Source organism: Diadema antillarum, unplaced genomic scaffold (assembly GCF_040938485.1).
Source record: "Diadema antillarum isolate AM-2024a unplaced genomic scaffold, OU_Dant_1.0 seq00000688_RagTag, whole genome shotgun sequence".
NCBI lineage: Eukaryota > Metazoa > Echinodermata > Echinoidea > Diadematoida > Diadematidae > Diadema > Diadema antillarum.
In genome coordinates this window covers 1,723,627-1,738,103 of record NW_027271593.1, presented here as the reverse complement: position 1 = coordinate 1,738,103, position 14,477 = coordinate 1,723,627, and the positions used below count along the sequence as shown (strand labels likewise).

Genomic DNA, 14,477 nt, shown 5'->3' with positions numbered 1-14,477 from the left:
AAAAAGTAACAAACATTTTTAATACAATGTGATTTTGCTTATTAAAATTTTATACATTGTACTGTGCTTCACAATCGATATTTTCATTATTTTAGAATGGTTCAATACTCGAGGAAGAGATAGGTCTAGAAAGGATTACGAATTCAACCCTGTCGTGCACTTTTCAAGAACGCATTTTCAACCCCTTCTTTTTTTTATTCATTTGGTAATAACTCACAAATGATTCCTTTTTATTCTTTCTCAATAATAATGATCCACTTAGTTGTGTAATAACAACGCAAAGACTGCTCATAAGTTTGATTGATTGGTATGTGATTCCATGCTTATGATTTTCTTTGTTTTTAGTGCATACGGTTATAACGAGGAACCGGTTATAACGAGACAATATCAGCGGTCTCACGGACCTCGTTATACCAGGGTTTCACTGTATATTGCCAGTGGTGGATCCAGGGGGGAGCGAACCACCCCCCCTTTTTTTTGATAAAACAAATCAAATAACTAGAAATGTCGCTATGGCGACTGATGCCTCCGCCATAATGCATGATTCTCCCAATAGGTGTATAGTACAATGTCTTCACAATGTGTGATGACAGTTTCGCATAACTGGCAAAATATTGAAATGACAGGTTTGTCAGAAATATCTTGAATGTTCACTTTCCTTGAACTGGGTTTGCTATAATTGTCTAAGAGTGCAGGCCTGGTACACATATTTGGGGAATTGAGAATTTTTACTTGACTTCTGACCGACCCTTTTATAAGTTTATGCATTGAGTAATTTCCAAGGTATGAAGAAAGAGTGTAATTACAGTACAAAATAGATTATTTGGGGGGCATTGAAACCTGGCCTTTGACCCTGAACCTTTGACCTTTGACCTTCTTGCTGGAAATTTCCCAGAGAATCTCCATTAGGTAATGCATGTATATATTAAGTTTTAAAACTAATAATGCAAGCATTGCATATACTAGTATATGAGGGAAATAGTAAAATTTTGAGGAGTTGACCTTGACCTTTGACCCCGACTATTGACCCATGACCCCTAAATTCCCTAGATAATCCCTGCCAGTCAGTACATGCGTATGTACAAAGTTCCATGAAGATACACCGAACCATTTGCGAGAAAAGTGATATTGCAACCTTTTCACCTAACCTTTGACCTTTTGACCTTTGACCTTATGACATGAAACTCTTTCTGGAGAAACTTTACGCAGTATTACATGTCTACACTAAGTTTCAAGAAAATACCTTTGGGCATTGCATAGGTATGGGGGAAATAGCAACATTTTTAGCATTTGACCTTGACCTTTTGACCTTTGACCTCTTGCCAATATCACTAAAATCTACTCAACTAATTACCCCATTATACATCATCCTTGGACCAAGTTTGGTGAAAGCTGCTTCATCCAGTTTTGAGTTATCACGTAAACAGATAAATTTTAGGATTTGACCTTGATCTTTGACCTTTGACCTCTGTCCGATTTCACTATAAAACTAATCAAGTAATTGTCCCATCATACATCATCCTCCGACAAAGTTTGGTGAAATTTGCTCTATCCAGTCTTGAGTTATCGCGTAAACAAATACAATTTCATGAATTTGACCTTGACCTTTGGCCTTTGGCCTTTGGCCAATTTCACCCAAAGTCTAAGCAAGTAATTGCCCCATCATACTTTATACTTGGACCAAATTTGGTAAAATTCCAGTTAATATTACTCAAGTTATCGTGTAAACCAAAGCGGACAGACGTACGGATGTACGTACGGACGGACGGACAACCTGAAAACATAATGCCTCCAGCACCACTTTGTGGCAGAGGCATAAAAAGCAAAAATGGAGGGGGTACGTGCCTCCCCCTTTATAGAATTCCTGTATCCGCTCCTGATTGCATTAAGGAGAGCTTAAAACATTGGATATTGCTCTACAAAGTGCATGTACAATGAATGTTGAATTACTGACCTACATCATAGCATTATCTACAAAATAGATGTTACCAATTGCCTCTTTGCTTCAAATAACATGACGCTTGATGCCATAGCAGCATTCAGGCTATCTACACCAAGAGACATGGGAACATACACCATCTTTCCACCACTCTTCTCACACAATTCTCTTGCCTCTAAACTGAGACCTTGTGCCTCACCACCTATGACCAGGGCACTGCTTCCCACTGCCCAGTTCACATCAAAATACGGAGCAATTCTCAATCCAGGCCCAAGATCTCCATCACTGCTTTGTGGCCACCTGTCATGGTTGTTGCCATGGCTACATGGTGGTTCATCCTTCCTCCAGTGTCCTGTGTAGGTTTGATTTGATGGACCATTACTGTCTGCAGTGTTTGAATCATGCTGCCTGTAGCAGTTTGCAATGTGAACTCTGGTGTCTGGTGTCAAGTAGTTTGGAAGACTGCTCCATGGGATGCTTGAGATGATCGGGATTCTGAAATGTGCACCAGCTCCAGAGCGAAGTACCTTTGGCTCCCAGACATCCACACACCCTAGCCATAAAAAGACAATACATGCAATGTTATATCACTTTCTCAACAGGAACTGTTAGAAATAAGGTAGGAATGGAATTAATCCTATCCTCATGGATAAAATACAGGAATACATATATATGATCACCACTTTTCCTTGTACAGTGTATTAAAGAAGCATCGGTAAAAAATCAACTCTAAAAATTACAGCCTCCTTCTATACAACTTTACTTTATCTATTACCACCTCACTTTATACAACTTTAATTTGTCAATGTCAAGCTTACAATATCACAGAACTAACCAAGAAGCTATGCCTAAAGAATCAAAATCACAGTTTTGCAGTCTTTTGGCATAACAGTTTGTTCCATATGATTTGGTTGGACACCTAGAAGTCTTTGTCTAATGTCTACTCACAAATCTTTCAAACCATCCCTTCCCAGGCTAATTGAACAGCCTTCTTAAATTACCACATAATCAAAATATCTTCCTATAACTGTAGATGGTGAAACTTAACGTATCAATTACAAGGTTCAAGAAGCCTAATCCTCCCAGAATTTAAACCCCTGTCCAGATTTAGCTTGCTTTGCATTTTTGTCAGTGTTTGGAGACCTTTCAACATTCAGTTTCAAACATTCAGGTTTATGACATGCCTAACAGGAAAAGCAGCTGAGGGGGCAAAAAGTGTTACTGTTTACCCTCAGGAGCTCATTTCTCACTGGCTTTCTTACTCTTTTAATTGGGGCTATCCTCAGTCCCTTTTCTACCAATTTGTATTCTTAGTCTTGAGCAAATTTGTTCTACAGATGCTTATATTGTTACTCACTTTCAATATCCCAATTCTAAACCTGATACTAATCTCAATTCATGATGTAACACTGAAACATTTACAAGATAAACAGTCAATAGAGATCATGCAGGTTTTTAACCCAAGCACTCACGCACCTTCAAGGTGAGACAGGAAATTAATAATGGGTATATATACAATACATAAAGACAATATACCCGTGTACCAATACTTGTTAACCTAGTCCTCTGTGGTCTGTTCCCATTCTTAGCCCCACCTTTTATGACTAAGCACCTTTACTGTGGTGACAACCCAATCAAATTGACCTGCCAGATGGTCTTAGATTATTGCCTTGGTAAGACCATTTTCCCAAAGGGCAGTGAGAACAGAAATGGGCCTGAGCTCTGGAAACAAAGAAAAAAAAATGATGGGACTGGGGAGATTGGGATGGGGAGGGAATCTCTCCTCACTAAAGCTGCTGGCAAAAGCTAAGAAAGCCAATGAGAATGGGCTTTTGTTGTCTACCACAGTGCAATGATGAAGAGTAAAATACAACACCAATGAATCAGCAGCAAACTTCCAGTGCAAATATTTTCCCCAGACAGACTACAGGGGTTGACATGAGTAGAAATTAAAACCAAGAAATATAGAATTCAGGTAATCTTGTGAAGGTTACTAGTCACCTTTTGTTAGCAATACTTTGATGCAAGCTGCAGCCGCTGCAGAGCGAATGATTGTCCCAAGATTACCAGGGTCCCTGACGTTATCACAAATGAGGACTAGAGGCAGTTTCTCTTCATGCTGACCATCCAGACACAGGTGATCATAGTTTGGTTGATGAAATATCCCTGTGTAAAGAAGGATCACACACGTTAAGTAAAATAACAAGCAACTTTTGCAACAAGAAATTAGCATGTCACTTCTTCACGATACATCTCGATTGATCATAGACAACTGATGTAAAATAGGCTGATACAAAATATGAGAAATATAAGAGCTGTAAAACTAGCTGCTGGTACCCTGTAGTCTCCACAATTAAACTGGGATACTGTTCATTAAAACTCACCAATAATCCCCTGTGGTGTGCCCAATTCAGACCATAATGCGATGTCTTTGTAAGAGACCTTTAATAGGTTGACCTTTGACCCTGAGAGTGGAAGTCCCTCGATGGCAGACACCTGACTGAAGAAGATGGTCTCTGCCTTGGCACCTGCAGCAAGGGCATCAGAAATGAGTCGCTTTCCCTCAAGGATGACTTTTTTCTTCTGTTCCCTGAACTTCCGAGACTTGGCCAGCATCACTGCCCGCCTGCAGAGAAATGATACCGAGTGTGATTTCAAGGAAAAAATTCCAGTGGTGGATCCAGAGGGGGGTGCACTGGGCGCACGTCCCCTCTTTATTTTTTGTTGAAACAAAAAGAAATAACAAGAAAAAAATGGGGGGGGGGGCACCCCCGCCCCCATAAAATTTGTAAAAGCACCTCCCTTTCACAGAATTCCTGGATCCACCCCTGAATCCTTCCTTTGAGTTCAGGGATGAAGAAGCGTGTGTAGCATGGTCAAACTAAAAAAGCTTGGAGAAAAAAACAAGCAATAAAACCTTGGTTGTCTTAATATTGGCATTGCAGTGTTGGTTGTCATGCTCTTAGGTGTTGTGTATCATGTCATATGGACTCGGCTGTGTATGGGCTAAGCTGCTTCCCAGTGACTGTAAGACCTACACAGCCCTGTTGCTATACATCCGTCCCCCGGTGCGATGTGATGTAGACCGATAAATCTGCCCCTCAGAGGAGCCAACCGTATTACCGACCTTCTTTTTTTTTTTTTTTTTTCATTTTTTTCTTCTTAATTCTTCTTCGTTCTGGGCCCCATTTCACAAAAAGTTGATATGATAGCAACTCTTGCTGGAATAGCAATTGCCATGGCAATGACAAGAATCCAGCTTCCTGATTGGCTGTTGTTATTGGAAGTTGCCATTTCAGCTCGAGTTGCTATCCTACCACCTTTTATGAAATGGGGCCCTGGTTAGCTCTGCTTCTTTCAATAAGATGAACAGATTGTAGACTGTAAGAATCTTGTCACCTTGCAGTTTAATAACAAGATGTCATCGAACAAGAGGCAGATTTATCAATCTAGGCATAAAGACAGATTTAAAAACAGATTAAAATTGAAATCTAGTGTAAATTTAGATTATCTTGATGTAAAAATGCATTTTAAAAGTTAGTACAGTAGCACAAGCAGGGGTTTGATTTGATTTGATTTGATTTATTTATTCTCTGTATGCCATTTTTTTTTCAAATACATCAACTTTCTGCAATTTCATTAACAAAGTACAAAATACCGGTAGTATACTTTATACAATTTTCATCATTTTCATCAATTATGCAATACATCTGTAGTATAATTACATGAGTAACATGGTGGATCCACTCATCAAGGAATTCTGTAAAGGGGTGCCTTTACAAAATCAAAGGGGGACACACGCCCCCCCCCCCCTCCCACACACACACACATTTTTTTTTCTTTTGTTTTAACAAAATCATGAGCGGACGCAAGCCCAACGCAGTGCGCCCCCTCTGCACTGCCACTGGATCCGCCACTGAATATAAAAATGTGCATATCACACGAGTACGACACAAACAACACAAAAGTCAAAACCATACTTTGTTTTGTGATCATAATTACCCTAGTCGTTTATCGTCTGGTCTGGCCTTTTCATAACTTGGAACATTGTCTCTCTTGGGTGATGCACGGCTGTAAGTTCTTTCAGCGGTCGGTAGGCAGTTGCTGTCCGCAGCTGGATTTACGTGGTACGGGTCACTACGTGACTTCTGCCGGTAAACTCTAGGGGTCGCATCAATCTCACAGCCGGCGGAAGCCGCTGACGGAGTGAATGACGATGGCGAGGTATTCTCAGTCTCTCGAAACCGAGGTGTTCTTGTTTTACGTGGTGTTATTCCCCTCTTTATCCTCGAGAATGAGGGAGGGTTAGTATGGAGCTGAGATGTCTTCATCCGCGTCCCATTGGAGATTTTAAACAGAAGCCGTGTACGTGGATAGAGTTTACACCACCACGTGGTAAACAGACCGTGCGCGGCCATGTTCTGCTGATCTTTTCGCAAACAGATATTTTCGCGTATGAGGAGGGAACAGATATTTTCGCGTATGAGGAGGGAACAGATATTTTCGCGATACGTTGTTTTCGCAGTGCTATCACATCGCGCGGCGGCTTCTGCAAGTACTGAGTACACTATTCCTTCAATAAATGCGAAATTCGCGAAAATTAAACCCGTACGAAAATAACGGCATATGCCGCATTCCTGTGCGTGCAGTCTGAGTAAAAGTACCGATTCCCACTACCAGCGGTTTTAGGTCCCTCTCCCACTTTTCTCCGGTTCTGTCTCTCTGTGCAACGTTTATTTCCTGTAGTAAACACATTTTATTTGACTAGGCCTAAATGGTGCACAAAGAGAGGTTAAAAATGAAGATGTGTTCCATATTTGTCCAATATTATTGCATTTGGATAATGAATAAATTCATTCATTCATTCATTCATTCATTCACTCATGTTCATTCATTCATTCATTAAATGCATCCATTCATTCATTCATTCACTAAATTCATTCATTCATTCATTTCATTTTTTTTTCATTCATTCACGTGAACAATAGGCCTATTTTAGTTCTATTGAAGCAAAATTTAAGTCCCCCTCTTTTCTGATCTTTTCTTCTTCTTCTTCTTCTTCTTCTTCTTCTTCTTCTTCTTCTTTTCACGTTTTGGAGAAAATGAGAAGTAGGCCCTATGCAAAAATCTATAGAGACATACTATCATGGAGGCCTATATTGCAAGCGTAAACCTATAGACAACGCCCGCTAAAACACCAAGGGGGCGTGGTGGGCTAACGCCTATGTAACGTATGTAACATACAACGTATGGGAGATTATATAAACAAACTATACTTTTTAATATGTGTTGTTTGAAGGTTTGCATGGTGAAGTAAATGAGGGAGAAAGATTTGCGGTGGCAGATGAAAAATAAAAAGGGGAGAATTGAAGAGGGAAGCGACATATGGGGTTGTAAGGAGGGCAAAAAGTGAAGAGTGGGAGACGTGCAGTAATGGGCTAGAAGTTGAAGTTGCACTGAGACGGCAGAGAAAGGAACAGAGAGAGTGCAATGGTAGAGAAGAATAGAGTGAGAATCAAGTAAGATGTTTGGACATCGTTGGAAGGAGAAAGATGAAATAGAAGGGAAGAGGAATGTTGGAAAATAATGGAGATAGGAGAGAGAAGTGAAGATTCATGAAACCAAGAGAAGAACAATGTCGGCGAAGAATGTGGACCATGGAATGCGGAATCAATGGAGAAAGGACGAATAATCCCGCGAAGGAAAGCTACTCTCTAAAAAAAAATCTAGTGAAAATATTCACTCTTAAAGGAGTGAATACAAAAAAGAGTGAATTTAGAGTGAAATTGGAGTGAATTTTGAGTGAAAATGTTCATTTTCACTCATTTTGGAGTGACCTCAGGGATCACTCCAAAATCTTCGAGTGATCCTTGAGGTCACTCCAAAATGAGTGAAAATGAACATTTTCACTCAAAATTCACTCCAATTTCACTCTAAATTCACTCTTTTTTGTATTCACTCCTTTAAGAGTGAATATTTTCACTCGATTTTTTTTAGAGAGTAAGTCGAGGAGAGATGAGACCATATTATGTTTGGAGAGAAGGGAGAGAGATCAGAGAGGGGGGGGGGAGAAAACAACAGAAGAAGAAAAAGAAAATGTGAAATTCAAGAAGAAAAGGAGAGGGGGCTTGGATGGATCATAGAAAATAATTGCTGCAGAGGGGAGAAAAAAAAATGGAGAGGAAAATTGATGATAGTTAAATCCTGAAAAGGTTCCTGTGGGAGGAATGCAAAATGAGAGATAAAAATAAGGTTAAAGTGTAGTCCTGAGGGGAGAAGGCCAGTGAGAGTTAATACCCTGTGAAGAAAACAATAAATTAATACAAGTGGTCCTGGAAAGGACCGTTGGGTTGTATGGAAGGAAGAAATAAAATGAAAAAAGAAGAAAAGAAGAGAAGAGAACAGAAAAGAAAATATAAGTAGCGTAGAAACAGACAAAAGTGTATTAGAGAGAGGAAAGAGAAATGAGATACTGAGTAAAAGGTGCTATAGTGAAGGTAGAGCAAGATATCTAGTTATAAGAATTACTGTTCAGTTCAGTTCAGTTCAGTTCAGTTTTTATTCAAACCAAATCAAACATGACAAAAATACAAGACATAACTGCAAAAATTCAGAATGATAGGTTTGGGTGGTATACGTGTACTTGTCTGCTTTTATTATGTTGTATAATTTGTACATTTATTATGTTATATTCCATGTAAATATGTTACACCTTGCCATATACTGTACTATAGTGTATTGTGTAAAGGGGCCCCGACCACAAGCTGTGCTTCACTGAGGTCCAAAACCTATCATTCTGAATTTTTGCAGTTATGTTTTGTATTTTTGTCATGTTTGATTTGGTTTGAATAAAAACTGAACTGAACTGAACTGAACTGAACTGAACCAGGAGAACCGAGGAACTTGACGTTTCGGGCAGGTTGACTGTCCTTCGTCAGAAGTGAAGCGTGACCCGAGAAGGGGCGGGCTATTAGTGCGCGGGATTATTCGTCCTTTCTCCATTGATTCCGCATTCCATAGTCCACATTCTTCGCCGACTTCGTTCTTCTCTTGGTTTCATGAATCTTCACTTCTCTCTCCTATCTCCATGATTTTCCAACATTCAACTCCTCCCTCTTCCTCTTCCTTTCTATTTCATCTTTCTCCTTCCAACGATGTCCGAACATCTTACTTGATTCTCACTCTATTCTTCCTTATACCACTCTCTCTGTTCCTTTCTCTACCGTCTCCACTAGTGCAACTTCAACTTCTAGCCCATTACTGTCTCCCACTCTTCACTTTTTGCCCTCCTTACAACCCCCATAATATATGTCGCTTCCCTCTTCCATTCTCCCCTTTCTAGGCTCTTCTTCTGCCATCAATCAACGATCCGGTTAAGGACTACATACACATGAATGGTGTCACCGCAAATCTTTCTCCCTATACTTTTTAACAATTTGTCGCAGTATGCGAGGCGATATCAGACGTAATAAAAGGTTATGCAAATATCAGTGGTGGTAAGTCATCATGGTCATGAGAATTGATTATAAATATCACTTCAAATGGCTACTCCCTGTAATATGATCCTCTGGCCTTTTTGACTTTGACATTTCAGCTTTTGACTTTATTTTTTTCTTATCCTGTATGTGGCATTTCCTCATCGAAGCCACAATAGGGACCTAAATCATCACTATAGAAAACATCTGACCTCACTGACTGATCTCTATAATTATGATAAGCTTATAATTGTAGAGGTCAGTGGATACGACGTAAATGAATGAAATGCATTACGCTTACTTTTTATTGGTGACAGGAGTAGGCCCTACCTGATTGTCGGGAGAATTTAGCCTCTTTTTGCACGCAAAAATGCTTACACACATGAAATCAACGACTCAAGATATTATATTCAAGTGAAGATCACCGTCTCGAAGATTTACTTCAAGACGGTCCGTCGCCTATGAAAGTGTCTTTTAACATTTAACGAGTCTGCCTATAACTCTGAGATAATGTAGGCCTGTATATATACTGCTAGACAGACATTAAGGTCCAACAACCAAGAAGACACAAATCATTATGGGAATATAGGAACATTCTCTTTAAAGTTCCCCTTCACTGGTGGAAGTCTTTGTTCTTTGTAATCAGATTACACCCGAACCCCCCCCCCCCAAAAAAAAGAGTGCATCAGTCTGAGTGTGTAAGTGATAATAAATGCGTATAAAATGCATGTGTTGAGGCCCTATTTCTCTCACTGGAGTATATTGTAAGGAGAGAAAGAAAGAGGGTGAGTGGTGTCAGGGGCGGATCCAGGAATTCTGTAAAGGGGGGGGGGGCAACTAATATTTTCCGGTGCCACTTCCGGGTTTCATTTCATTTTTTTTCTTTTTATTTCTTTTGTTTTAACGAAAAATAAAGGGGGACGTGCGCCGGTTGCACCCCCCTCTGGATCCGCCACTGGATATCATGGTTGGGGGAAAGGGAAGAAAATAACGAAGTTTAATGATATGATTTGTTGAAAACCTAGGACCTACATGTATATATAATATTTGTAAAACATCTGCTATAATAACAACTACTGCTCATGGACTGTCTTTGAACTTTTATATATGACATAAAATGTAGGGAACAATAATCTTTTGTCTTGCGAAGAAAATCGTAGAACTTACTACGATTTTCTTCACGATTTTCTATACGAGAGACAAAAGATTATTGTACCCCTTATCATTATTGCTCTTCATTTTGTTGGCCAGACTCAAGTTCGTATAAGTGGCGTATGGTCATTATGAATTATTTGCATGTTATTGCGTATTATAGTTTCTCATTTTGTGCGGATTGATAAACAGTATATACGAGACAAATTTCAAAATGTACGAAAAGTAAATTTATATCAACTTTACATGATGACAACCAAATGAAACACCATAAAGACAAATGCACGGGAAACTTGGATGACATCAGCAAGCACATTTTTATTTGATTAGACTCTACACTATTACCATGCAGAGATGCCGAGTTTGTTTAAAAGTCGCTGGGATCGAGTGAGAAAATGTGACTTAGAGAAGTAATAGAAGGGGCGGGGGAGGGGTGGACCGGATTGTCTCCCCCTCCCCATTGAGCTTTTTTTATATTGTGGAATGAGAAATAAAATTGCGCAATTTGGCGCACACTTATAATTAATTTTTACTTGTTTGAATTTTCATCTATTTGTTATAGAAGATGCTGCAAGACATCATTTTGCGCATTTTTGCCCAAATTTAGGTGATGGGTGAATAAGTCTAAAATGTATATCTGGCATGACTTAGTATAAATAAATGGCAGAATGATACCACTTTGGGTTATTTAACAAGAAAGAAAAAAATGATTGTAAGATACAGCCATCGTATTATCCATAGCCATCAAGCGTATAGGCCCCTAAGTCAAGAAAAAGTTTACGGCAGTCGGTTCAGCATCGGGTTTCTCATCCATGCAGGGTCGATTAATGATCTCTCCAACCTGCCCTAGGCGTGAGAAAAATGATAGGCCTATCTTGGCGGGTGAGCGTGAGGGGTTGCAGAGGAGTGAGACTAGCTTGGTAGATCTGCATTACATAGGTCAGATCATGAATAAGTATAATATTTTATTTCATTCTTAAAGAATTATTGCCGCAAAAAAAAAAATAAATTCAAATGATTCGACTTTTGGGACACTTGATGACTGACTATAGTTTCAAGTAATGTAGGTCTGAACCACATGCAGTGACGTGTTACTTTACTTACGAGTAATGTACTTCTTTATATGGTAGAAATAGTGTAAGTTTGAGGGTAAAGTTTGAAAATCACAACACATTGTTGTGTTCTAAAACAAACATTTATAAAGCATACTAATATAATCATAAGATTGAGGATCTCTGGGTTCAACATTCAGCATAATCCTTGGGGAAGCATTAATCTGCAGTGATAGTGTTGATGCAGATCTGCATCGCGGAGCTGTTGAAAATGTTACCATAGCATTAAGTAAAATCATATAGTAATGATAATAATCTTCTTTATATCAACTATAAAGTTGTGTATCTTTTATTACAACTTTTCCTCACCATTTCCTTTTTTCTTCCTCTATAGACAGTCCTAATTGTGGGCACCACGACATTCAAGCACGTATAACGGTATACAGAAATTGACATTCTCAACAATATCATCAATATATTACAATAGTATCGTCAAACACACACTGATGGGTCACAGTGGAAAGCACGTACATTACAATAAATGTATCAAAGTGTATCATGTTCTCAATTTGAAACACTCCATGGTCCCAGTAGAGTATTGTACAGTTTGCCAAAATTTGGCTTCCCTGAAGATTCCATTTCTCGTTTTGTCCTGTTTTTAATACCCCCGATTGAAAATTCATCAAATAAGTCACGGTGCGAATGCACAATGAAACAACCAAACAGGCAAACTTTTGTTCAATCTGTTATTCATCAATATCAATGGCAAGTCTTGTAAGACTATATTCACATCAGCACACTGTAATCATGATTTATTCTGTGTTTATTTCATCTGCGAATTAATGCAATTTTTATTGGAAAAAATCGGTTCGTTAGACCGTTATATTTGGTTGAACGTATTATGTCCGCATTCATGATTAAGTGAATATTTTCCCGACTTATAGCATTTATAATGGCTTCCACATAAATATTACCTTTGCCATACATATTATGTATACTGCTCCGACTACTTACATACATTGTAAACTAAAACATTTTTTTCTCTCCTCAATTCTTTTATGTTGTTTGCTATGGATGGATTAACAACTATTATACATAAACTCTTTTTCTGCGACATGCTATTTGTGATACATGAGATGGGACGTGTCACTTCATTATACGGTATTCTCTGCACAGCATAACCAGAGTTATCTTCTCCACTGGATACAGCCATCCCGAAGCGTGCTCCTGAAGGTATCATTAACAGCGAAATAGACGAAGACGTTAATGACGTGATTGGTGAGGCGAAGGGAGTTGAGTATGCTGATAGCCGTTTGCAACGAGCGATTTCTGGTGATCTGAGAGATGACGTTTGTTGGTAAAACAGAGAGAGTAATATGAGGCATCCAAGTGAGGAAGAAGTATACAGTAATGATGAGTAGCATCCTAGTCGTCTTCTGGCTTCGTTCAAACTTGTTCTTTCTTTCTTCACGAGGTTGATCTTGTTTAGCCATCATGGAACGAGATGTTGATTCCAGTGACGAAATATTGTGTGCTAGGCGATCCCCGTCTCCCCTCCGATTGTTGTAGTCTTCTTTTGGCTGCTGAATGGGACGCGATTCAGTGTCTTCCATCTGATTTATCTCGACTTCCTCTGTGTGAAAACTTTGGGAGATCAGTTTAGGCTCCACCAATATTGGAGTCGATGTCCCTCTCTTGCAGTACTGCCATGCTGTCGATTTATTTTCCTCACAACTATTTCGTGGTGTCTGCGCATTATCAAGATTTGGCTCTACAACGACTGTAGACTGAAAGGGTTGAATGTGAGTAGAACTTACTGTGGCGGGTCGAATAGCTTTGGCGGTTAGCTTTGAAGATGTCTTTGATCTCCTGCGTAGAAAGATATAGATGCTGGTATAAAGCGCCGCACTTGTCGACAAAGCAACAATAAATATGAAGGTTTGTGCAATGGAATAAGCAAGATCAAAGCTGGAAGTAGCTAGAGATAGACAAAGAATCCTTGGACCCGGTCCATGTACTTCGGCCGACAGAAAATACGTGGGCGGTATATTCACACCAAAAGCAATGAAGATGCAGAAGCAGATGATGACATAGGACAGACGAGGCGTTATTCGTCGCCTTAATGGCCGACAAACTGCCATGAATCTGTCCACACTGATGGCAACGGTCAGAAAAAGGGTGGTGAAAGCACAAGTCTCTTCAGTAATACCAGACAGGCGACACAACCAGGTTGTGTTGAGCTCAGAGAAGGCACTGCGAACAATGAAGGCAGGAGTAAAGATGCAGGCCACCAAGTCAATGACACCCTGTGCGACGATCAGTACATCCGTGCTCGTCTTCCGTTTCCTCTTGCCGTACACCCAGATAACAATGCCATTGCCTGGCAAGCCAAGGAAAAGCACGAGAACATAGTATGTCAGATTGACTGCTTCGTCAGTGGTATCGTCTATGTGATGAAAACTTTCGTTGATTTTCTCATGTCGTAACATCATCCTCTCTTCATGATGTGAATTCATGTCAGCCATTCTCCCTTGAACTAAAGCAAACGACTCAATAGCCTTAAATCAGTCAAACAGTTTCTGTATTATTCGGTGCTGTTAATGACTTCGCTGACACTTTTGTAGTGTTTAAGCTAATGATTTCCTTCACTCATGCTAAAGGGCTATTTGTTTGGAACGGGTCTCTTATCCTGAAGAATGCTGATTGCACATGTCCTGATTTTCCATCAGTTAGAAGAATCAAAACGTAATACTGCAGCTGATCGTAAGCTAATAAAACTGCAAGTGGTGTGTCACACCACGGCTAATCCATAACAGTGCCGAAAGTGACGGCTTTATCAACTCGGCATCATTATATTCA

The 14,477-nt window shown here is 39.6% G+C and overlaps 2 protein-coding genes across 2 annotated transcripts; both read right to left on the bottom strand.

The window, feature by feature from the left end:
* Positions 1-1,971: 1,971 nt before the first annotated feature.
* Positions 1,972-6,357, bottom strand: LOC139737287 (rRNA methyltransferase 3, mitochondrial-like). The gene is made up of 4 exons (XM_071647962.1): positions 5,942-6,357; positions 4,324-4,565; positions 3,941-4,105; positions 1,972-2,492 (listed from the first exon to the last, which is right to left on the bottom strand). Exons 1-4 carry the CDS (start codon positions 6,355-6,357, stop codon positions 1,972-1,974), a joined length of 1,344 nt encoding a protein of 447 aa, XP_071504063.1.
* Positions 6,358-12,805: 6,448 nt separating this feature from the next.
* On the bottom strand, positions 12,806-14,143 carry LOC139737286 (uncharacterized). The gene has a single exon (XM_071647961.1). It carries the CDS (start codon positions 14,141-14,143, stop codon positions 12,806-12,808), a length of 1,338 nt encoding a protein of 445 aa, XP_071504062.1.
* Between the last annotated feature and the right edge of the window lie 334 nt (positions 14,144-14,477).

Coding starts and splice junctions, on each gene's coding strand:
- LOC139737287 (XM_071647962.1), bottom strand. CDS start 6,357: ATGGCCGCGCACGGTCTGTTTACCACGTGGTGGTGTAAACTCTATCCA. Junction 4,566..5,941: donor CCAGACGATAAACGACTAGG/GTAATTATGATC, acceptor ATTTCTCTGCAG/GCGGGCAGTGATGCTGGCCA. Junction 4,106..4,323: donor CACACCACAGGGGATTATTG/GTGAGTTTTAAT, acceptor TTCTTTACACAG/GGATATTTCATCAACCAAAC.
- LOC139737286 (XM_071647961.1), bottom strand. CDS start 14,143: ATGGCTGACATGAATTCACATCATGAAGAGAGGATGATGTTACGACAT.